Below are 21863 nucleotides of genomic sequence, written 5' to 3'. Positions count from 1 at the left end.
ATGTCATTAAAGGTGGCATAGCTGTAAAATACAAAAACTCCAACAACAACGACAACAAAATTGAGCGTTTGCCAAGCAGGTAGCACTCAAAGACTTCTCCTAGTTGCAAGCGCCACATAAATGAATGAAATTCGCTTCTCTCCCCTCCGCTCTACTGTTTGCTGGCGAAATAATAGCAGGTCTCGAGTGGCAGGCAGTCACAGTGATGGAAGAAGCAAAGCGGCAAAGTTTTTCTTGCCACAAATATTTCATTTTTTAATACCCTCTTAACAGTTTCGACACGCTCCACGTTCCACCAGTCCTATATTCTAACGGCGCTTGCACAGCATTAACTAGTTGAAAAGTGATGCAATGAAAACAAAAACAAGATGACAAAGCATATATAGCATTGTTGCACAGCGAAGTGATTTAAATTTGATTGGTGAACTAGCTACTTCAATTGGAATGTTCTACAAGCGAAAACATTAACTTTATTTCAATATTATAATTTACTGCTACACCAATTTCGCTTTATATAAATTCTACAAATATATGCAATATATTGAAGTTTGCTATAATGGTTTTTGCTATTATTTTCTGATAATGAAAGCGGCACTCGCGGTTTTGTTCTAAATTATTTGTTTTCAATTTGCGTTAGAGTAGCATATTGTACTATTTTCCAACATGGAAGAAGTAGTTGAATTAACCGACTTGAAGGATATCGCGCATAATGTGCCAAAGGACAAGTAAAGGTCGAACATGGAAGTGTTTTGACCCTTTCTTCTTTGTTCGGTTGATACATATAATTATTATATTCTTCAACTAGATTCCTAATGTTTAAAAATAATAGAGGAATTTATATCCATTCTTCTTAAAGTGTCTATAAACCATTGAAAAGAAATCCTGAAACATAGTTTGTACCGCATAGTTTCTTTTCCACTAAAATTTACATCACACATCAATTAACTTCGGTAAACTCAGAGCAGAGTTCCTTAGTTGGAATTTCAAACTTTCTACGATAATTTATGCTATAATCCAACATTTCTAACTTATTTTAGTCCTTTTTGTATATTAACTGACTGAAATCGAAGATCTCAAAACTATCTTCGAAGAGAGAATATGCTTTAGGGGATACACCTAGTATGAAATTAAAAAAAAAATCTAATCTTTTATATTTCGATAATTTATTTTCTTTTTTATTGACGTAGAAACTACTTACGCGCTTATAGCGCACCAGTCGGATCCCCTTTTTGGCAATATGGCACCAATTGGAGATTCTAAGTGAAGCCAGAACCATCTCCATCCGGTCTTTCCAACGCAGTGGAGGTCTTCCTCTTCCTCTGCTTCCTCTGGCGGGTACTGCGTCTAATACTTTCAGATATGGAGTGTTTTCGTCCTTTCGCACGCCGTGACATAGCCACCGTAGCCGCTGTCTCTTACTTCGTCGTATTTAAAACGTCGTATTTTAAATCAAAGGTTTTTGCCAATCAACCAGCAATGCTCATAGTGCTAAAAGAGAACATTCGGCGCACTATAGCTGAAATGCTGCACCGGGTCCTCGAGAATTGGCGTAAACGAGTGGGGATATGCAAGCGTTCAAATCTTTAATGTCGGAACCCATTTTGACTAAAGTTGAGTGTTTTATTTCATTTTTAGGGATCGTCTCAGTGTGACTCTCCGAAAAATCATTGATTCGATATGTTCTCCACTCTGCTCTCTTTCTACAAGATACGCTGTACAACAAATTTCACTCTCAAAATTTTTGAGTTTCTTCGACAATATTTTCATCCGCGGTTAATATGTTCATCACATCTTCCATGAAAAAAGTTGAAATCATGGTGTTAAAGGAAGCCATTTTTAATACTGTCGTGAATGCTTATTACCCACAATTTATTCAATTTTTTTCTTTAAAAATTTATTGTGTATTCTTAAAAACTAGAAAAAAATTTTAAAAAGTTGAAAACAGTGGATACAATATTAATGTAACCGTCCGAGCCCCTTCCTTAGTTAAAAACTACATATAAGCGATTCTTCCTACATGTAAGAAAAAGGGAGTACAAGCATAAACATACATACTCATGTTAGTAGGATAATGAAAGATGACCTCACCCGACCTTGTGGCTTCTTAGAGTTCAGGAACAGTTTCAACTAATTCAAAAAGGAAAATGATGTTTGTATTTGCATAGTCGGGAGCTAGAGTATCTGCAATTGTGTCATTTCGAGTTGAAAGCATCGCTTGAGTTTTGCCATTGTCCCTCGGTAAATAAGTCATCCCACAATCTTATGGCCGTCTGCAGCTCTTTGTACTGCTGCTGCTGCTCATATAATAAGACATGTCTTGCAACTTCTTAATTATGCATGCGACAAAGCTCTTCGTCAAATACAAGCACGAAGTAATAAAGAAAGTGCAAATGTGTCTGTGAAGTGTTGTTGCAGTAATGAAATGCACTACTCACACATGGCTCTGAGACTCTTACTTAACATGTCTTTATTACCACCACACTTGACTATTTTGCAATTTTTTCTAAGTTCTCTATGTTTACTTCCTTTCTCCTCTCTTATGTAGCCGTTAATCTAATTTTATGTCTTTTATGTTTTGCTCGCTTTGCTTAGGTGTCCTGGGTGCGTCGCAACGCACAGGGCGAAAATGCACTCGACCTGCTGACGGTCGGTCTGCACACATACACGGGCGATAAGCGCTACAAAATGGAGTTTCAATATCCCAACAATTGGCGGCTGAAAATCACGAACGTGAAGAAGGACGACGAAGCGATGTACGAGTGTCAGATATCGACGCATCCGCCGCGTGTGATACAAATTAATCTCTTCGTTAATGGTGAGTGCTTAAATGTGGTTGTAAGCGTGTGTATGTGTGGGAGATTATGCAACGTTGGGACTGAATGCAATCATAAAGTGATCATATAATCAGCCGATGATGTGGTTTTAAGTCTTGCATTGCATTTGTGATGGGTAAAATGCTTCGAAAAAGGAAATTTCATTACGTGTTGCACATACAGCGGCGGACATGCAAATATGTACGTTTGCAAATAATGGATTTTCAACTAGCAAAATCTTTTACTAGTGCTCAGGGTTAAAAGAAAGAAAATAAAATATCGAAAATAGTGAAAGGGGATTAGAAAAAAATTATAGGATAGCAAAAGTAGAGACGGGCTGAGACATGTAAAACCTAGTCTCCTAGGTTTTGAGATAATAATATGAAATTTTGAACACATCCTTTTCTTCCCAAGAAACTGCTCATTTGGTGGAAATGCTGATTGATATCGGACATGTATAGGATGTAGTTGCCATGCAAACTGATCGGTCAAAATTAAGTTATTTTATGGAAATTTTTTTAATTGGCACGAAATTTTACATGAATTATTTTCTAAGAAAATTTAGAATCTGCGAACATATTGTTCAAATCAGACTACTTTTTTTTTGACAGGATATCTTCTGGAAATCTTAGAGGGATTCTTGTTCAAGTCAAGGATACGAGTATAATCTCCGAAAATATTATTTGAATTTGTCTAATATTGGGTAGCCTAAAAAGTCTTTTCGTATTTGGTCAGAAGATATATTGTTTAAAAGGCGAGATTTTCATTTAACTAAAAAAAAATTCACAAAAATTCGGGGAAGTTGAAAAAGCTCAATGTTTGGGTACTACATGAATTGTCTGTTAAATGGACCGAATTAACATCTGCGATTCTTTGCTGAAACGAAATGAAATCGAATCATTTCTGAAGCGAATGGTAACAGGAAACGAAAAGTGGATCAAATATAGTACAACAATAATGTACGAAAAAGCTCATGGTCACAATGGTCGCAAAGCCAGGATTGACGCCACGAAAGGTTATGCTGAGTGTTTGGTGAGATCAGAAAGGAATCATCTACAACGAGCTGCTCCAACATGGTCGAACGACTGATTCTACATTTTTACTGTCAACAACTGATGATATTGAAGCAAGCAATCGAAAAAAACGGCCAGTACTGATCACCAGAAAGGGCTTCGTCTTCCATCAGTACAACGCTAGATCACACACAACTCTGATGACTCAGCAAAAACTGGGAGAGCTTGGCTGAGAAGTTTTAACGCATCCACCATATAGCCGTGACCTTGCACCATCGGACTAATATTTGCTTCGGTCAATGCGGAACTCCCTTAATGGAGTAAAGGTGGCTTCAAGAGAAGTCTGCGAAAATTACTTGTCGCAGTTTTTCAGCGAGAAACCTGAAAATTTTTACACCGATGTAATAATGTTTCTAGCGGAAAAATGCCATAAAGTGGTCTACCAAAATGGTATATATTTGGTTCATTATAAATAAAAAAAATAAGTTGAAGTTTGATAAGTAATACGAAAAGACTTTTTCGACTAACCAAAATATCATAAAGCTGCACGGCATATCTTCGAAAATAGTTTCTGAAAGAAATACCATACATAATTTTTTTTTACAAATCTTTGGGTTGCCATATTTTATTAATTTGTATATATATTATAAATTAAAATATATTTTATAAAATAAAAATAAATTCGTAGTAATATTTTCGTGTCCACCACTGTAAACACTTTAATTATTTATAAGTGTGTATGTGTGAGTTACGATGTGGCAATGTAATCAGTGTGAAGTGTTGAGTGGCGCATGAGTGCATGACATTACAACACAGCATGTCATTAAATCGCTTGGCTTGAGTTCTTTTCACTTCGTTTTGTTGTTGTTGTACGACTGCTACAACTGTTGTTGGGCATGTTGTAAGTGTTTGAGGTGAACTCAAACAAATAAATGGCAACACGCTGATAAATATACGATTTAATGGCATGCAGTTATAAGTCACACGTTGCATATATACAAACAAATACATACAAACACTTAAGTGAATTCCATTTTAACACGAATATGCCCTACACAATGCACACGCGCACATACAAGCGCGCTAAGTGAATTTAAATCTCACAAATGTTGAAATCGCAATGCGCTGTGGTGTGGGGTATATAAATTATTTACACGTACTTAGATGCAAGCGTTTATGTGTGAGTGTGTGAAAGTCTATGTGTATATGTATATGTATTGTAAACATTGTTTTTGTTGTCTCTTTAACCATTGCGTTTTACCATTTCTTCCGCATCCGCAAATCCCTTAGCACCGAAAGTGATGATTGTTGATGAGTTCGGTGATCCGCTACAGGAAAAATATTACGAAATCGATTCAACATTGCAGCTGTCATGTGTGGTCCGCAATGTCGCCATGGCCACATCGGTCGTGTACTGGAAGCACGGCGTCGACGTGCTCAACTACGATGTGACGCGCGGCGGCATCAGGTATGTATTCGCATGCAACACACACACACACATAAACACCCAAACATGCAATCGAGCACTAACACCAACACACAATCATGTACACTCACGTTTAAACATTTGCAGTTGTTGGCGCTGTGCATATCCTGCATATGCGCTACGCCACCCGCGCGCCGTCAGTCTGTCTGTCACACACCCTGGTGTTTTCTGCCATGTGCAGTGTTGCATTTTTGCGCACATTCCTCTTGGGGCGAGCATTGGCGGCGCAACAACATTTTATTATTAAAATTAAAATTTACAAAGCTCATCTTAATGAGATGAGTTGTATGAGCGCACCGGCGAAGGGGCGTTGGGGGAGGACTGCCAAGCACACAACTTTTTTTTCAGTTTTTACTTCTGTAGCACTTTGTTCTAGCTTTCTGCTGGCTTTCAGTCGAAAGCGCCATTGTAAATGTATGTGTGTAGACACATACACATGCGTGCATACATGTATACATGAGCAATATCAATGCGATTGTATGTGGGCGAAAGGCAAATGCATTATTACTGCGAGCTCTCCTATTTGCATATAAGCGCAGGCACACTCACACACACACACATTTGCAAATGGCGTCGTCGTTGCAATTTAATTTTCTCTTAAGCAGAAAGCGAGAATGAAAAGTAAATCAGCCATAAGCCGCTTCTTGTTTGCAGACAGCAACAAATTAACACTGAAATAAGTTATTAAGCAAGAACAAAGGACCGTTACGCAATTTGTGTTTTTATTAAAAGCTGCAACAGTTGCATGCAACGCAATGCTGCGCGTTGTGGCAGTCTCTCAGTCTCATACGAACCGAGATTAAGTTTGCGTTGTCGTTTGTTTTGCTCAGTGCACTGAAATGAAATAATTCACATGGAATACGTAGGTAAAACAAACGGTTTGCTTCCTAACGGTTGTAAGCTTTTTAAGGCCAGAAAAAACTCCTTTTTTTATGAATAAATTTTGAAGAGGCATTTTCTTTAATAAATGAATGAAAGTACTAAAGGTGTAGAGAATTTAATGTAATTTAATTATCAACGGTTTTGGAGAAGTTTGATTACCCTTAATTCCGTAGTCGATCTCCAGGAATAGCTGAGCGAACATGTGTCTGGTGAGTAAGACATTAAAAGTGCCACAAAATTCGAAATTATTATCAAAAATCTAATTCCTTCGATCATTACCTGACCAATATGTCTAAGAAGGTCCTGTGTAAATTTCTTTTCTTTACTGGCGTAGACACCGCTTACGCGATTATAGCGGAGGAGGATGGAGTCATGTGTAGAAGTTCACGCAAGTGAGGAAAGTTCTCTGATCGCCATTCACTTGGGAGTGGCCAGAAACGATTCTTTACATATGACTCAAGCAGCTCACGACTTCCGGTCTTTGACCAAGTATCCTCTGGGTAAACATCCGTTTTGAAGGCGAGCTAACGTGAGAAGGCGAAACATTCCCTGTATAGGGTTGTGCGCAGGGTTTGGGACCCGCCACGCAAAAAAACACCTCCAATGAAAAAGTGTAAATTTCAAGTTAAGTTAAAATCTCATAATAATAGAAACCCTACATTACTAACTATTGTCTTCTAATGAGTTTCTTCATCAAGCGTTACATTTTGTTTTGGTGCTTCCTTTGAACAAAATTTTAGTTGAGTCTGACAGCGATTTGCTTCATATCCAATAAGAGAAACGAAGATATTTTAAAACTTTTCAGAAGGGATTTTTAGATCATGCGTTATTAAATTCTGTTGTTAATAAAATAAATATATCCTTATATTCTTTCTAACACCTATTTAAAAAAAAATTTAATTAGTAGGGTTGATCACAATAGATATATATCACTGGGACAGATATTCCTCCATTGTTTACTCCTAAACCCCTTAAGGTGGATAAGCAGATTCTCATAAATTGACGAAGCTTTTTGAGCTTACCACAAATCTATTAAGGGATTATATAGGTTTCCTCGGGTAAAGACAGTTTTTTTCAACAATTTTTTTTCATATAAAAAATATTGTTACAAATATACACTATTAATAATGAAATTCTGATTTTGTTTGGAAAAAAATATCTTAAACTCAGCCATTTTTGTAATCAAAAAATTTCATTCTTCTAAGTCTTTAAGAATTGTATCTCACCTGTATAAAATTGCATAAAGATCAGTTGAGTAGTTCTTGAGAAATCTTGCCAATCGAATTCAAAAACACTGTTTCGAGAAACAGGCGTTTAAAGACACTTAGCCTGGCTAGCCTCGAGCGCACAAGTTATCAAGGCTGTATCTCCGAAACTATTACTCGAATCAACTTGAAAATGTAAGACAATATTCTAGAGGTGTTGTAGAATTTAATAAGATAATAAAAAAAAATCGATTTTTTGAGATTCGAATAACCCTTTAAGGCGGTTAATATTGATTCCAGGAAGTCCGATAGGTTTGCCAAATGTGTGTTTACCGAGGAAAACGGTGGCTAATAAAGAAGAAATTCTCAAGCTTTGGCAAAGAATGTTCAACAGAGTATTTAGTTTAACATCTACAGTTGCGGCGAGACTGACTTTTTTAAGCGCCAGTAACATAAATCGGAGGACCTCTTATGGTTCACTTTTGACCAAAAGGATCTCGCAGTCGTACAAGTTGTGGTTATCGCTCAGAGCTTATTGAGCTCTCATGAAGTCAAAAGATCCAACGACAGAACGTAAGAAGACATCGGAAAACCGCCTCAACCACCTCGCCTCAAATCGGATGAAATTGGGAAAGTCGTGCCCTACCTCGCAAGTTTCCCACAAAAGATTGAAGCTATTGCTAATGAGGTTTTCTATTCCTCAAACAGTTTTTTGATGTTAAAGCCAGATAAGCGCTCGGTTATCGGAGTGAATGCACACTTATTTGAAGAAAACTGCACTTTGGAGTAGTATATCTACTGCTAACTTGATTGCAGGTACCTCCACACCGCACTGCACACTGAAAGACACTACAGTAAAGGTGAGCCCCCGACAGAATATTACATCACCTGCACTTCCTCCTAACTTCGAGCCATCTGTGAAAAAATTAAGTGTACCCATTTTTTAACGACTTCGCCCTACCCACAAATCGCTCCCAAGTACATGAGCTGTGAAAGGTTCTGCAGAAAATATTCGCAGCGAAAACTTTTTTTAGCTAGATAATTTCTTGTTTTTGAAACGTGAACTTAGAGTTGATTACAAAGCAAATATTATATTAAACTCTGAATTAATTAAACACCATAATTAAAAAAAACACTTGAGAAATTTGGTTAAATACCACCCTTAAATTCATATTCAGCATATTGTAAAGCTAATGGGACGGTACTCCGCAAGTTAATATACATTTAGACTCAAATCAAATTAAAGATTAGTGTTTAGTGTCTGTAAGTAGTTGTAAAGAGATATCTTCTTTTCTTTAAAAATATTATTAGCATATTAACTTGTTAGCCCGAGCGTAATGTAAATGCCTTTTTTTGGTCCACTAGCTATTTTCCAAACGATATAAAACACAACTCGACCTGATTCTCACATATTCACATTCTCTTTCAAATGGCATAGAAAGCTTCTAAAATGTATTGGCCAGCATAACGCACTGACTTAAAGGCCCTTAAAACAAAACCAAAAAATATAAAAAACGAACATTTTATATGCGAGATCAGCGAGGACTATCCAAGCATTTGCTCTTTAGACATGACATGAATATGATATGCTGCACTCAATTTTATGGCATGCATAAAAGATATCCTTTGAACTCACTATAAATCCTGCCAAATTTATGTACTTAAAATGCACAAAAACAAAATAAACGATATTATACAACATAAATAGCCGGCTCACAATTTCTAGCCATTTTGCTTTGAAAATATTTTTTACCCCGAATCATTCAATTTCTTTATGAGCGGCGAAAAAGCAGCAAAAATGTATGCTAAACCCTCAAGCTAACTCGCTAATAAAAACTTTAAACAAGATAAGTGCGTCAATTACGAAGAAAAACGTGAATTCACTTTTTACGAGCGTCCAAGCACAAAAACACTATTCATGCAAGTGCTTCTAAGGGCGCCTACTTCGCTGCAACGAAATGGTCTGTAGGAAATTCAAGCAAATTGCTGTTATGAAATCTTTAAACTCAGAACCTAGGCGGAATATTTCTTGAGTTGAAGTTGTTGATGGTATTTTCATGCAACACAGGAGGCGTTAAGTGCCAGAGATGTGATATAACTTACAAATGTCCAGTTCTTTGGTTGGATTTGTGGTATCCTTATCTATTTGTTGGAGAGTAATATTGCTGAAAACAGTTTTATCTCAAGCTGTAGTCGAGTGTATGAATATAATTATCTTCTAAGACGCGGAAAACCTCCATTTCAGCCGACTTCTGATTGCTTTTAGGATTGTGGTGGCAGCTATACCATAAATGATTGAATCAGTCACTACTAAAATACCTTTTATAATGTCTTTGCTTTCAAGTTAAGCTCCTTGAACCACTACTTCTTACGTTTTCTGATCTTTCTACCACTACAACAGCTACTTTCAAATTCGAGTTCTTTAACAAGGGATTACTGAGCTGAGATAGTTTTGCAGATACTGAGTAAGAAATATGTGGGATCAGTAATCCAATTTTTAAATATTGATGTATTTCACAAAGGGCTAAGTGCTTTTCTTCGAACATCTGTAATAGGTTGTCTAGGGATCTACCGAATTTATAGCTGATATTAAAAGCATCTGAACAAGACATGGATGTTAATCAATATATCAACAGAATATAATACTCTTATGCCTATTTATAAGCGATTTTCCATGTAGCAGAGTCCTAAGTATAGAGCTTAATACTTTGATTCAACTTTGAAAAGATTCTATACCTTATTTTTTACACCAGAAACGCGCATCGTTCAGCTTTCTTAAAAGACTTATATATTTTGAAACCAGACTGTTTTGCTAATATATTGTAATACAATCACTCATAGGCAATCTTTGTTCCAAATAAGGGGTCTTACCGATCTTTTTCGACGCCGTATGAGTGGAGAACAAATTATTGTTTCAGAATCAAATTTTAGATTAAAAAAAGGGTTATTAGTGGTTTCATATTAAACCATAAATTTCTCACAGGGCGTTCATAAGCCAATACATACACAAATTCACATGCTTACAGCAACAAATGCACTCGCCTACGAAAAGTGCTACTAACAAGCGCCACAACGTCCTCACTCCGCCGCCATATGCAGAGATTTTGATTAACTTTTTTCTCACTTTTACTGTTACTCTTTTGCTGTTGCTCACACTCATGAGCGCATTAAAATGCTCATTAAAATTTAAGTGGCTCCGCATTGGATAAACGTGAGTGCGAACAAGGATTATGTATGAGCTTGGCGAAGGCGCCAAGTAAAGGGGGAAAATAATTTACGAAAAATATTCCGAAAACTGTAAAATATGCGCCGCTTCAGAACTAATTTAACGCAGATGTTTGCATATTAACTTTGTTTGGCATAAACGAAGCACGCATACGAGCACTCACTCGCCCTCTCACTCACCCACTCACTCATTCACACACTTGCCTAACATACGTACATATTAACGTGTTTCTTGTTTTCTTCTTCCTCCCGCTCTTGCCGCCGATTTGCAGCGTTAAGACGGAGCTGATGGACGACGGCGCCAATTCCACATTATCCATAGCGAAAATCAACAAGTCCGACTCCGGCAACTATACGTGCGCAATTAGTGATTTCCAAAACTTCAGCATAGTCGTGCACATACTGAATGGTAAGTAGCCCGCAACCAAACATGTTCTTTAAATAAGCGGCAACACTGTACAAACATTTGTATGCAACTATGGCAAACAGCGAAAAGCAGCAGCTAATTTCAGTTGGAACACACTCACACACGCCCATTTGCATGGCACGAAACCTGTGTGTGTGCGTGTGAATGTGCTCCGTCAAAGGAGCTCAGCCAGGATGTGCCACCTGTTTGTGCTTTTCCTGCTTTCCTGCCTTTTGTAAGCACTCAACGTGCCACAGGAAGACACACACTTGCCACCACTAAGCCGCACCGGCTATTATACAACTACTCTTTCGCCTTCCACACACACACTACACGCCTGTGAATTCACTGAATCGCTCATAAGCCACTTCCTCTTTGCTTTTGCTTTCGCTTGAGTTTTTCTGCGCCTTTTTTTTAGCTTTTTTGTGTTTTCTCCCCTTTTCCTTGTTTGATTGTGTGAAATCAGTTGTGCAAATTCAGTTAACGTCACAAGCATTTAACAAACTAATTAAATGGGGAAATGCACACGTCGCTCATTAAGCGAGCACATCCTTTCAGCGCGTACTCTCCTCCCTCCTGGCGACGCTGCGGCGGTGTGTCGCTTATCTGCTTCAATGCTCCTGTCAATGTTGTGCTCACGTTCATCAGCGTTTTATGTGCGGCAACATTCACAAACATGCAAAGACATATACAAACATAATCATTTGTGTGTGTGTGTGTGTATTTGTGGCAGCTGTGGCTGACTTTTATTGTGATTATAAGCGCTTATAGTGACGATTATGATTTCTTCAATTGTGCGAACAAGTGGATTGCTGTTTGGAGGAATATTATTAATATTAATTTTCATATAGATAATAATTGTTCAGTGGCGTAGTGGATGAAAAGTTAGCTAAAGGACCCATTATATTAAATTAGTCTCTTTTTTAGAAAAAATTTTATTAAATGTATAATAATGCCATATTATTTTTTCTATTAAAATTTTTAATCTAATGAACTTTTGTTATTTTTATTATATGTTATATAAGTATACATCTACAATTTTTCGGTAATTAAATAATTATTTCGGTAATTTAATTCAATGCATTTATAATCAGTTTCTATGCGAAGAAAATGACAATCCAAGAGATTTGAGAAAATAGTTTCCTGTATAAAATCCATATTTTTGTAAAAAACAACAAGTTGTTTGAGAGAAATATGAAGAAAACATATTTTCCTTATATTTTTTTATTAGAATAATGGAAAAAATTCACGACAAAATTATCTAATTTCAAAACAATCTTCTTCTTCTTTACTGGTGTAGAAACCGCTTACGCGGCTATAGCCGAGTTTAGAACAGAGCGTCATTCGTTTCTTATTTTTGCAATGTAGCGCTAATTCCGAGTACTGCAAGGTCCTACTCCACCTGGTCTTTTCAATGTAGTGGAGGTCTTCTTCTTCTTCCCCTGGCGGATTTAAAACATATTTCCTCATTTTAGTCTGATTGACAATTTCCTTGGTAGTAAATCTGCTAACTCATAATCCGGTCAAATTATATATCAGTTGGCTCTCAGGAAAAAACATGTAAACAATTTTATATCCTAATTCTAGATTTTTTTTTATCAATTTCATTTCCTTTTTTATCAAAAAAAAACTTTTTTTGTTCAAGGTTTCTGTAGGTATTTTCTGGAAACTTACAAATCTATCGTGACATACGAGCTCTATTTGTGTTGTTTACAGTAACAGTAAATATTCTTCGCGACGAACTTAATTAAATTTTTTATGACGAAGCTCCAATCAATTTTGTGAGAGAATTGTTAAATTTAGCACCATGCCTCTAGAACAACGCAGAACAGTAAATTCTGTGTATTGGACAACTATATGTTTGCCAGTTGTCTTTCAAGAAATCAAGAAAACCAATCGCCGAAAACGGATGACTCCACGACAATGCGAGCTCTCACATATCGACTGAAACGACTGCAGTTTTGCGCACTAAAAACATCGATTTGATAAGTCATCCTCCATTTAGTCCTGACTTGGCACCGAATGACCTCTTTTTAGCCCTGTATATAAAATATAAGTAAAGACCCAACTTTGCACACCTGCAGAGGCAGTTGACGCTTTAGAACCCATGTTTTGGAGGTGTCTCAATCAGAATGGCAAAAATGCTTTGACTATTGGTTCAAACACATGCAAAAGTGCATAGATCCTAATGAAGAATATTTTTAAACAAATAAAGTGATAAATAAAAGCCAACCTACGTACTTAGATTCACTTTGGTTTGTAAAAGAAAAACTTTCAACCAGACAGGTATTCAAAAAGGGGATATCTAACCCTTTTATTTAAGTTTGTCCATTCATTGCATTATTATCTTTCTAGAAATTATATTTTTCAATTCTTTCATTTCAACCTGAATATTAGTATTAGAACACTACTACATCATTATTATTATTGTTTTATTTTATTTTATATATTCTTTGTATTGGATGACTTACTTCGGCGCTAATTCAATTGGTTTAAAAATAACACGAAATTGTAACTTCTTAGTGTTCTATTTTTTCATTTGATTATAGCAGTTTATCAAATTTATGCCAATTGTCTGTTCGATACGCCACTCTTCAAAGTTTGCTATTTCGTTGATTTTATTTATTTTCGAACTATCGCTATTTTTTTAAGCCCGCAACATTTCCCTCCTCTTTAATGTACGAATTATTTTAATCTTACACAAATTAATACTGATTTTCATTTCCTTCGCATTTCCCTCCTTCACACTTGAAATGCAAATAAAGTAATTTCACTGCCACTTCCACTAATCATTTTATACTTCAAGCCATCATCACCCCATTCTTACACTCCTCAGTATTGTGTAGCGCAATCCACAAATTCTTACTCAACTTGCATTATCCAACCTTCATCTACCAAGCCAGATACTTGCAAACAGATATACTCCGCTAATAATGTATTTTCATAACTTATTTATAACAAAGCTATTTGCTTTATTCTTGTTCTTCTCCTTCTCACTCTGCTGCATTATCGCATGCCGTTCATGCAACAATTGATTGCGTTGCTGTTGCACCGGCTGTTGCGACGACGACTTAATGCGCATCCGGCACTTCCGGCGCCGCTCGCACTCCGTGTTCACCGTTACCTCCGCGCTATCATTCGACTGTGTATAGGTGAAAGTTTCGCCGAACTGCATCACGGCGCCGCAGCACCCACGGTTCCTAGCGCATTCCACCAGCAGTTGGTCGTGCATTGCGCGTTGCTCAGCCTGTTGTTGCTGCTCTTGCTGCTGCACGCCCCACACCAGCCGTACACGCTTGTGCACAGGTAAAAGTTACTCAATTAGCCAAACGGGATAGCGCAAACGAAGTCCTAACCAACAAGGCAAGTATGCGTTGGCGGAGGCGCCAACTGCCCGGCAGACGGAGGACCGAGCAGCGTTATAGTTGAATTTTTATAATTTCACTAATTAAGTAGCTTAAGTAAATTAATGTGACATTTAATTGAAGCAATTAGTTAACGAAGCGATAATTAAGACAACTTGCATACATATATACATACATACCTATAGTTATATTGTATAAGGTAGTGGACAAAAAGTTGAATTTATAAAGAAATTAAGAGAAAATGTGTAAAAGTGAATTTATTTTCATGATCAGTTGTATGTTTGTGTGTGTAACGAGGAGTGGGTGAAACCACAGAGTTCATTTATTATAAGCGTGAAACACATTTTTTACAAATAACAATACAAACATATGTACATATGTCTACAGACATATGTGTACGAAAATGCAAAGCATAAAATAGTAAAAATAACAACAAAAATACAAATCAATGGCGAGAATTTGCGTTAAAACTGAAATTAAAATCAAAAGTCGACAAAACGTTGCGCCAAATCCCCGCTGAATCCAAACAATTTAAGTTGTTGCACAAACAGTACGCCAGCGAGCGCAGCCGCGCAGCCAGTCGGGCGAAATATTTTGACAATTTATGCACCCGAAGGGGATTAGTGCAAATCATCGTTGCATAATTCAAGCGAAAAAGTCAAATATATGCACTGAATATTCCAACTGGCTGGCAGCACTGAAAAAATATCAAAACGAACACAAAATAAACAACAACACAGCAACTAATTGCAGTGGGAAAAACTGTAAATAACGGTAAAAACGCGCATATGCAGCGCATGTGAACTGCAAAATAATAGTGTAAACAGCAAATTGGTGATGTTATTGTGTGCAAAATGCGAATTTGAATGTGTTATAATTGGTGAATAAAATTAATAATTGTTAAACAATTATTTTGAGGTTATTTTTTTATTCGTTTCGCGAAATAAACTACACGCATGTATTTTCTAGCGAATAACAGTTAAATAAATATCGCAAAACACAAGCAAATATTATTTATTGAATTATTGCTGAGGCGAATTCCACCCATGACAAACGAACATATTCATATTAGCGCTACAGAGATGTTCACACCGGCGTTAGTCAGTTATGTTTTCGCTGCTTTACGTCTCTCTTTAGGTTCTTTTTAGTTATACAGGGTTTGTCGCGAAAGTAATGGGACTGAGTCGATTTCAAAAAATTTATTGAGCCAATGGTTACAATTCCTTAAAAACTTTCATTCTCCGGAATATCATTGAGAGTCAAGCTGCATGTTGCTTGGATTTGCTCATTCTTCCACTCCGAAGATTCCCTCTTCTTATTGGGATTATACTCAAATATTCATGACGCGTCACAATCTCTCAATCATCAGTTTGTGAGGCTCCAATGGTGAATTCTTCGATTTTTACTATGCCTTAAATTATTTAACAAAGAAGTTGGATTAAATTTTGTTTGCGGAATAAAATTTCACCTGAAAAAACATTGAGGATAGTGCAAAAAGTCTTTGTGGATCCAACTCTGTCTTCTAAAAGTGTTTACAAGTGGTATAACAAGTTCAAAGCCGGTAGTGAGAATGTTGAGAAAAGTGTGGTGTCAAATGGGCCAAAAACATCGACAGATCACGTCAAACAAGTCAAAGAAATGGTGCTTGAAAATTGTCGATTAACTATTAGAGACATTGCTAATAGCTTGGGCATATCATTTGGATCGGTGCAAGCAATTTTGAAAGACGAATTGGGCTTGAGAAGAGTCAAATCTCGAATGGTTCTAAAAACACTCGTGTTAACAGCTGTGAATCTATGTATCAACACGTAATGAAACGCATCATAAGTGCAGATGAGACTAGAATCTATGCTTACGATCCCGAAACAACCGATCAATCGAGCGAATATCTTGTTAAAGGCGAGCCGAAACCGAAAAAACCACGTCAAAGTCGCTAAAATTCTAGTTCCTGTTGATAGTTTTCTTCGATTATCGTGGTGTGGTGCATTATTAATTCCTTCCGCTGGACCAAACTGTCAACAAAGAACATTATTTGAGCGTTATGCGCCATTTACGTGAAGCCATTCGCCTCAAGAGGCCAGAATTGCGGGCCGAAAACTTTTGGTTTTTGCACCATCTCATACTGCATTGGTTATTCGTGATCATTTTGCCAATGGGAACCGGGGACGGTGTGGCACCGCCCACTTTTTGGTGAAATCCCATATCTCGGCACTCGACCAAACCGATTTCGACAAAATATAGTGCGTGGCATTTTCCTTACATTCTTATGTCACAGTGTGAAAATGGGCGAAATCGGACTGGATTCATTCAGTTTCCAGTACACAAATCAACTATATTCGTTTTTTGGTCGAAAATGTCGGCAAATGTGTGATATATATATCTGAAATTAAGGGATAATCCTTCTCTTATATAGGTATGTCTGTATGTCAAAAATGAGTTGAATCGGACCGAGAATTTGTGGTCCGACGTATATAATATTTACTTATAAATATTTTCGAACTTCGGGTGAATTTCGAATGTTCGGTTGCACCCGAACTTAGCCCTTCCTAACTTGTTTCTTTGTATATTTCAATTATTACTGATTCATGTTAAATATTTTCTGAACTCAAATTCTTTAAGCAATTCTTAAATTGTTTAAGAGCAATCTGTTCCAATATATGTAAACCGGCGGACAACCTTTGCACTCCCATAAAATACCACAATTCTCCAAAAGAATGCGAAATCCGGAGAGGTAAATTATTTTTGTTAAATGCAGTGAATAAATATGATTGCGTTAAATGTGCGTGCACACATACAAACATAATTCAATGCAACTGTAGGTAAATTGTAGTTTAAAAACGATTGAGCAATAAAATATTGCCAATGAAACGAGAATTACAGTTATAACTGTAAAGGAAATTTATGTATACTGAGTAAAGAATATATTTTTTATTTAAAAATAGGGAAGTTAACGCAGACATAGTTAAATATACATGCATTTATGAACATATGAAACGACATATTCACACATACACACATATAAAAGCGAACTTGCATTTGTATATATCCATATATCTAGAATACCATTTATATTCATAAGAAGATTGTATGTTAAACAAATTTATAAGAACTCTAGCTATAAAAAATTATGAAATAAAATTTCTCCTTAAAAATAATATACAATATTTAAGCTGAAGATAGTTAAAGCGTAGTGTGAAAGGTGAAAGGCGATGATGCGTTTACAAAAACAATAATAAAAGTCAACTTCAAGTTGAAGAGATGGCGCTAAGCATCTTAAATAGTTAAAAAAGTACGTTTCAGTGAGTTTGAGCTAAGACACAAAATAAAATAAATTAAAATAAAGACAGCAAAGACCAACAGATTTCAATAAAACGAAAAAATCACAAAAGTCAAAGATCAAAAAGCCAACTCCATAAATATGTAAGTATCTGTAGATATATATACTATATATATTTAAAATGATTTGGCAAAATAAACATTTTGTTGAACAAACACACAGGCAACATCTCTGCATATATACAAACTTAAAAAGTAAATAAAAATGAACTGAGGGTAGCTTTTTTTGACACTTGATGTGACAACGAATTTATGAAAATTATTATGTAAATATATTCTGCCAATTTTGTTTTTATAATTTTACGCAAAGCTGCCACATTTTTAAATTTAAAATGCTAGAACTTAAATTCAAGCAAAACTGCTGCATTTGATTTTGCAAGTAAGCAGAATTTGTCTTGCTCTCTCTCTCTCTAGTTCCCTCTCACACTCGAAAAATAGCGATAAACCGGCAATGAATTTCAACATTTGAAAGCCGTAACGAAAATAATTTACATTAGTGTGTGTGAAACATATAAAATATATAGTTATAAAAATAATGAAATGCATATGTAAACAAGAAAATGGAAAATAAAAGAATTGAAATGAAATAAATCAAAAATAGAAAATAAATTTAAAAAATTGTTGTTTTAGTCTTTATGAAGCTCTACTGAATTAGTTTTTTTTTTATTTACTAAACCACAAAAATATAGATAGCAAATGCTAATATTTGGACAAACGGACGCGGTTTAACTCATTCGGGTACTTTTCATCTGATTTTCTTGCAGTAAACTCCCAAAGATGATTGTTAGAAATTAATTGAGGTTTGCACCGCAACCTGAGGATTATTGTGTCCAAAGGTGAGAAGGATTAATTGAAAAATGCCAACCTATAATCAGGCTGCAAAAAGGGTTCACTGAGTTTACTTTTCTTAAAGGGTTATATCCACCTGTAGGACCAAAAACATGCGTGTTTTTGTTTACAACAGGATTGCGACGCCATTTCTGGTGATCCCTCGGAAAAAAGATGCGCCCGCGTTGGCGGGATAGCTCCTTACAGGATCATCTTATGTGAAAAAAATACGTATTTCAGTTAAAACCTTAACTTAGAACTTGGACGAAGGGACAAAAATTAAAATTGGATTTTCGGCAGACATTTTTACAAAAAAATTAAAACTGCAGTAAAAATTCCGCGTCATTTTTTTTCAAATAGTTGTAATCGAAAAATATCCTTCGTCCAATTCTTTAAAACTTGTATCTCAAAGACCTGTGTCATGAACATCGGTCATGTAGTACCAGAGAAATCTTGCCAACCGGCTTCAAAAAGACAGTTTCAAGAAAAATGCGTTTAAAGAGGGTACACTTAGTCTATCTAGCCTCGAGCGCACAAGTTCTGAAGGCTGTATTTCCAAAACTTTTACTCGGATCAACTTGAAAATGTAGGAAAATATTTTAGAGGTGCTAAAGACTAATAAAACAATAAAAAATTGATTTTTTGAAACCGGTAGCTTGAGTTTAAGCCGCCTAAAAAATGGAATATTTTTTCAATTATTACCTGACTAAGTAACTCGCGTGAAGATTTCAAGTTGATCGGTCCTTGCATGTTCGAGAAACTGAAAACAGCCTTTCAAGAAACATTCATTTAATGTTTTGGAGCCGATTACATTGATTTATTCATTTCTTACAAACACATTCATATCTTCAAAACTATTTTCGAACCAACTTCAAATTTTCGGAGAATATTCTCCAATATATGTACTTGGGATTTACATGCATGTGCATTAGTGCGGGTCAACTTTTTTCTGTAAAATCGCATGAGCGGAATATGTTCTACGGATCATTCTAACTACTGAGACTATTGGATTAGAAGCGGTTTAGTGCTAGCGATCTTTAAGTTGAAGTTTAGTTTTTAAAATTTAATACATAGATTCCGTAATAATGAGTTGATTAGAACCAAGAGCTCATGGTTGCATGCTGTGCACTATTTGTCCACTACTTGGCACATCGAAGACTTAATTCGGAATCGTGAAAGAATATTTATTTTCAAGAGTAAATCCGAAAATTAATTGCTACCTTTAAAAGCTATATATGCATCAGATGATACACCAGAGTATGTCTTACCTATTTTGTCCTTTGACAAGCTTGTTTTCTATCAATAACAGTTAACGTAGCATGCGAAGGTTCAAAAAAAGCTGTATCTATGTGAGTGTTCTTAAAAACAAATTTTGAAATGCAATTTACTCCACTGTGTCGTTCAGGAAACATAAAACAGTTGTGTTCTTTGCAGGATACTCGACCAACTTTATTTCTTGCATAAAAACGTCCAACTCTTACGAAAAGGTAAAGTTCCGCTAATTCAGCTGTAACAGTAAAATCTTGTTCATATCCACATGGGCAGCTATCCGGTTACTAGTTCGTCCACGAATAGTTTGTTCTCTGATTATGTTCAAAAAATATTTTAAGTTCAATAGTTAAGAGCGCTAATAGGCATTTGATAATCCTATTAAATAAATTTTAAATATTTTGTAAATTCAAATCGATTTCGTAATTACGCTTTGTGATTACGAATTTAACATATTAAAACACAAACAATTGCAAATTACCTAATTACGTCGGCATTTCATTTAACTCACAGTTAAGCGACTAATATTCTGTGTGTTCAGTTTGCCAAAGCAAATTGCCACGGTAATGCCATTGTGTGAAGTCGAAATTTTCAATCAACCTCATTCAATTATTTCACATGGTCTTTTAAAATATTTGCCTAATTGTAGAGTAATTAAATTTTTATTAGTTTAGCCATTGGAATAAGCCTATTTAACCAATTAGTGAAAGTAGCGTGCAGTGGAGAGTAATAACTGCGCACTCATATGCATTTTCTGCATACCAACAACAAATTAACAAAGATAATTTGTTATCGAGCACACACCGACACATATGAAATAGTTTATAATTATCCTGCTTGGATTTCAATATTTGCCTATTAAAGAAAAACCATTTTTGTATTTGTTTCACAGAGAGAGTTGAGATATTTAATTATTCATGAACTTTACAAAATAAGTGACTTATTTTAGGCTTAGTTAGAATATCGAAAAACTAACCTCAGATAGCTTTTTATAAAAATTTGAATATTCATTGTGAAGTTCATACCGAAGTACAATTTTTCACATTTTTCGTGGCCAATGGCTTTAGAGGATCTCAGAATCAACAGAAAAATAATATTCAAGGCAGAAGCTTATTTTGTCCCAGTAGAGTATGGTCTATATTGTTATTACAACACCCAATTCTCAGTACCAGAAATATCATCCAAACAATACAAAGCCATTGCTCCTAACACTCACAAAAGGCATTCTCTTCCACTCAGACGGTCGCATAAATATTTATTTGGTTATTATCAGCCACTATTCTCATTTATGGTTTTGTGCGCATCGCTGACATCGTCGAAACCAGAAATTTCCGATTAATCCTCACCGACCACATTAACAGTATCGAAAGGCTTCGCTAAATGAGTCATCACTTCAATATCCGCAGACCTTATTCATATATGACGACAATAATTTCTCCTTGAACTGCACATTAGATGCGTTGCTCGCTGGAAATGCCATGAATTTCGGTATGCAAAACTCGATAATGAACACCGTAAACTGCAGGCGAATTAATTTCATTCGAGAGTCGAGCAAATGCTTTGCCGAATATTTAGTAACGATGTGTTCATGTGCAAGTACCATGCCAATAGTGCTAACTAAATTGGTGGAAGAGTGAGTGGGTATGAATGGTGTGTAGGAAAGCCATCATTAAACAATCTGTTGTAGTTACCGTTTGGCATTAATTGTAATAAAAAGAGGTTTTTAAATCGCTGCGGAATGTACAGAACCTGTCAGACCTTGAGGTTTCAGGCAAAACTTTTGCATTAAACATCAATTTTTATTATATATGTAACAAATATTACATCAAAGAAATGCTTTCGAGACAAATAAAATACTTCAAAATCGGCTGGGATTTGTCATAAGAAGAACGGTGCTTTCTACTTTTTAGAAAATTTTAGACGAAAACGCGTTAACGGGATTTAATGGCCGTAAATTTTTCGATCCAGATATTTGATCCTCTGGCAACATTACTTCAAACGATTTTGACTGTTTTCTTTGAAACTGTGTCGAATC

General features: G+C 35.9%; 1 protein-coding gene across 1 annotated transcript in view; it reads left to right on the top strand.

Annotated features, from left to right (window-relative positions):
* Nucleotides 1-15626, top strand: part of LOC105226513 (dual specificity protein kinase splA) — a 73689-nt gene extending 58063 nt beyond the window's left edge. Inside the window, exons 4-7 of the mRNA XM_049457684.1 lie at nt 2593-2815; nt 5117-5294; nt 10897-11033; nt 14183-15626. Of these exons, the coding sequence (XP_049313641.1) occupies nt 2593-2815; nt 5117-5294; nt 10897-11033; nt 14183-14340 (696 nt within the window). The 3' untranslated portion in view covers nt 14341-15626. The remainder of the gene's footprint in view (nt 1-2592; nt 2816-5116; nt 5295-10896; nt 11034-14182) is intronic.
* The last annotated feature ends 6237 nt before the right edge of the window (nt 15627-21863 follow it).

The sequence above is a fragment of the Bactrocera dorsalis genome, chromosome 5 (genome assembly GCF_023373825.1).
Source record: "Bactrocera dorsalis isolate Fly_Bdor chromosome 5, ASM2337382v1, whole genome shotgun sequence".
Classification (NCBI taxonomy): domain Eukaryota; kingdom Metazoa; phylum Arthropoda; class Insecta; order Diptera; family Tephritidae; genus Bactrocera; species Bactrocera dorsalis.
This window is presented reverse-complemented; position numbering and strand designations above follow the sequence as displayed.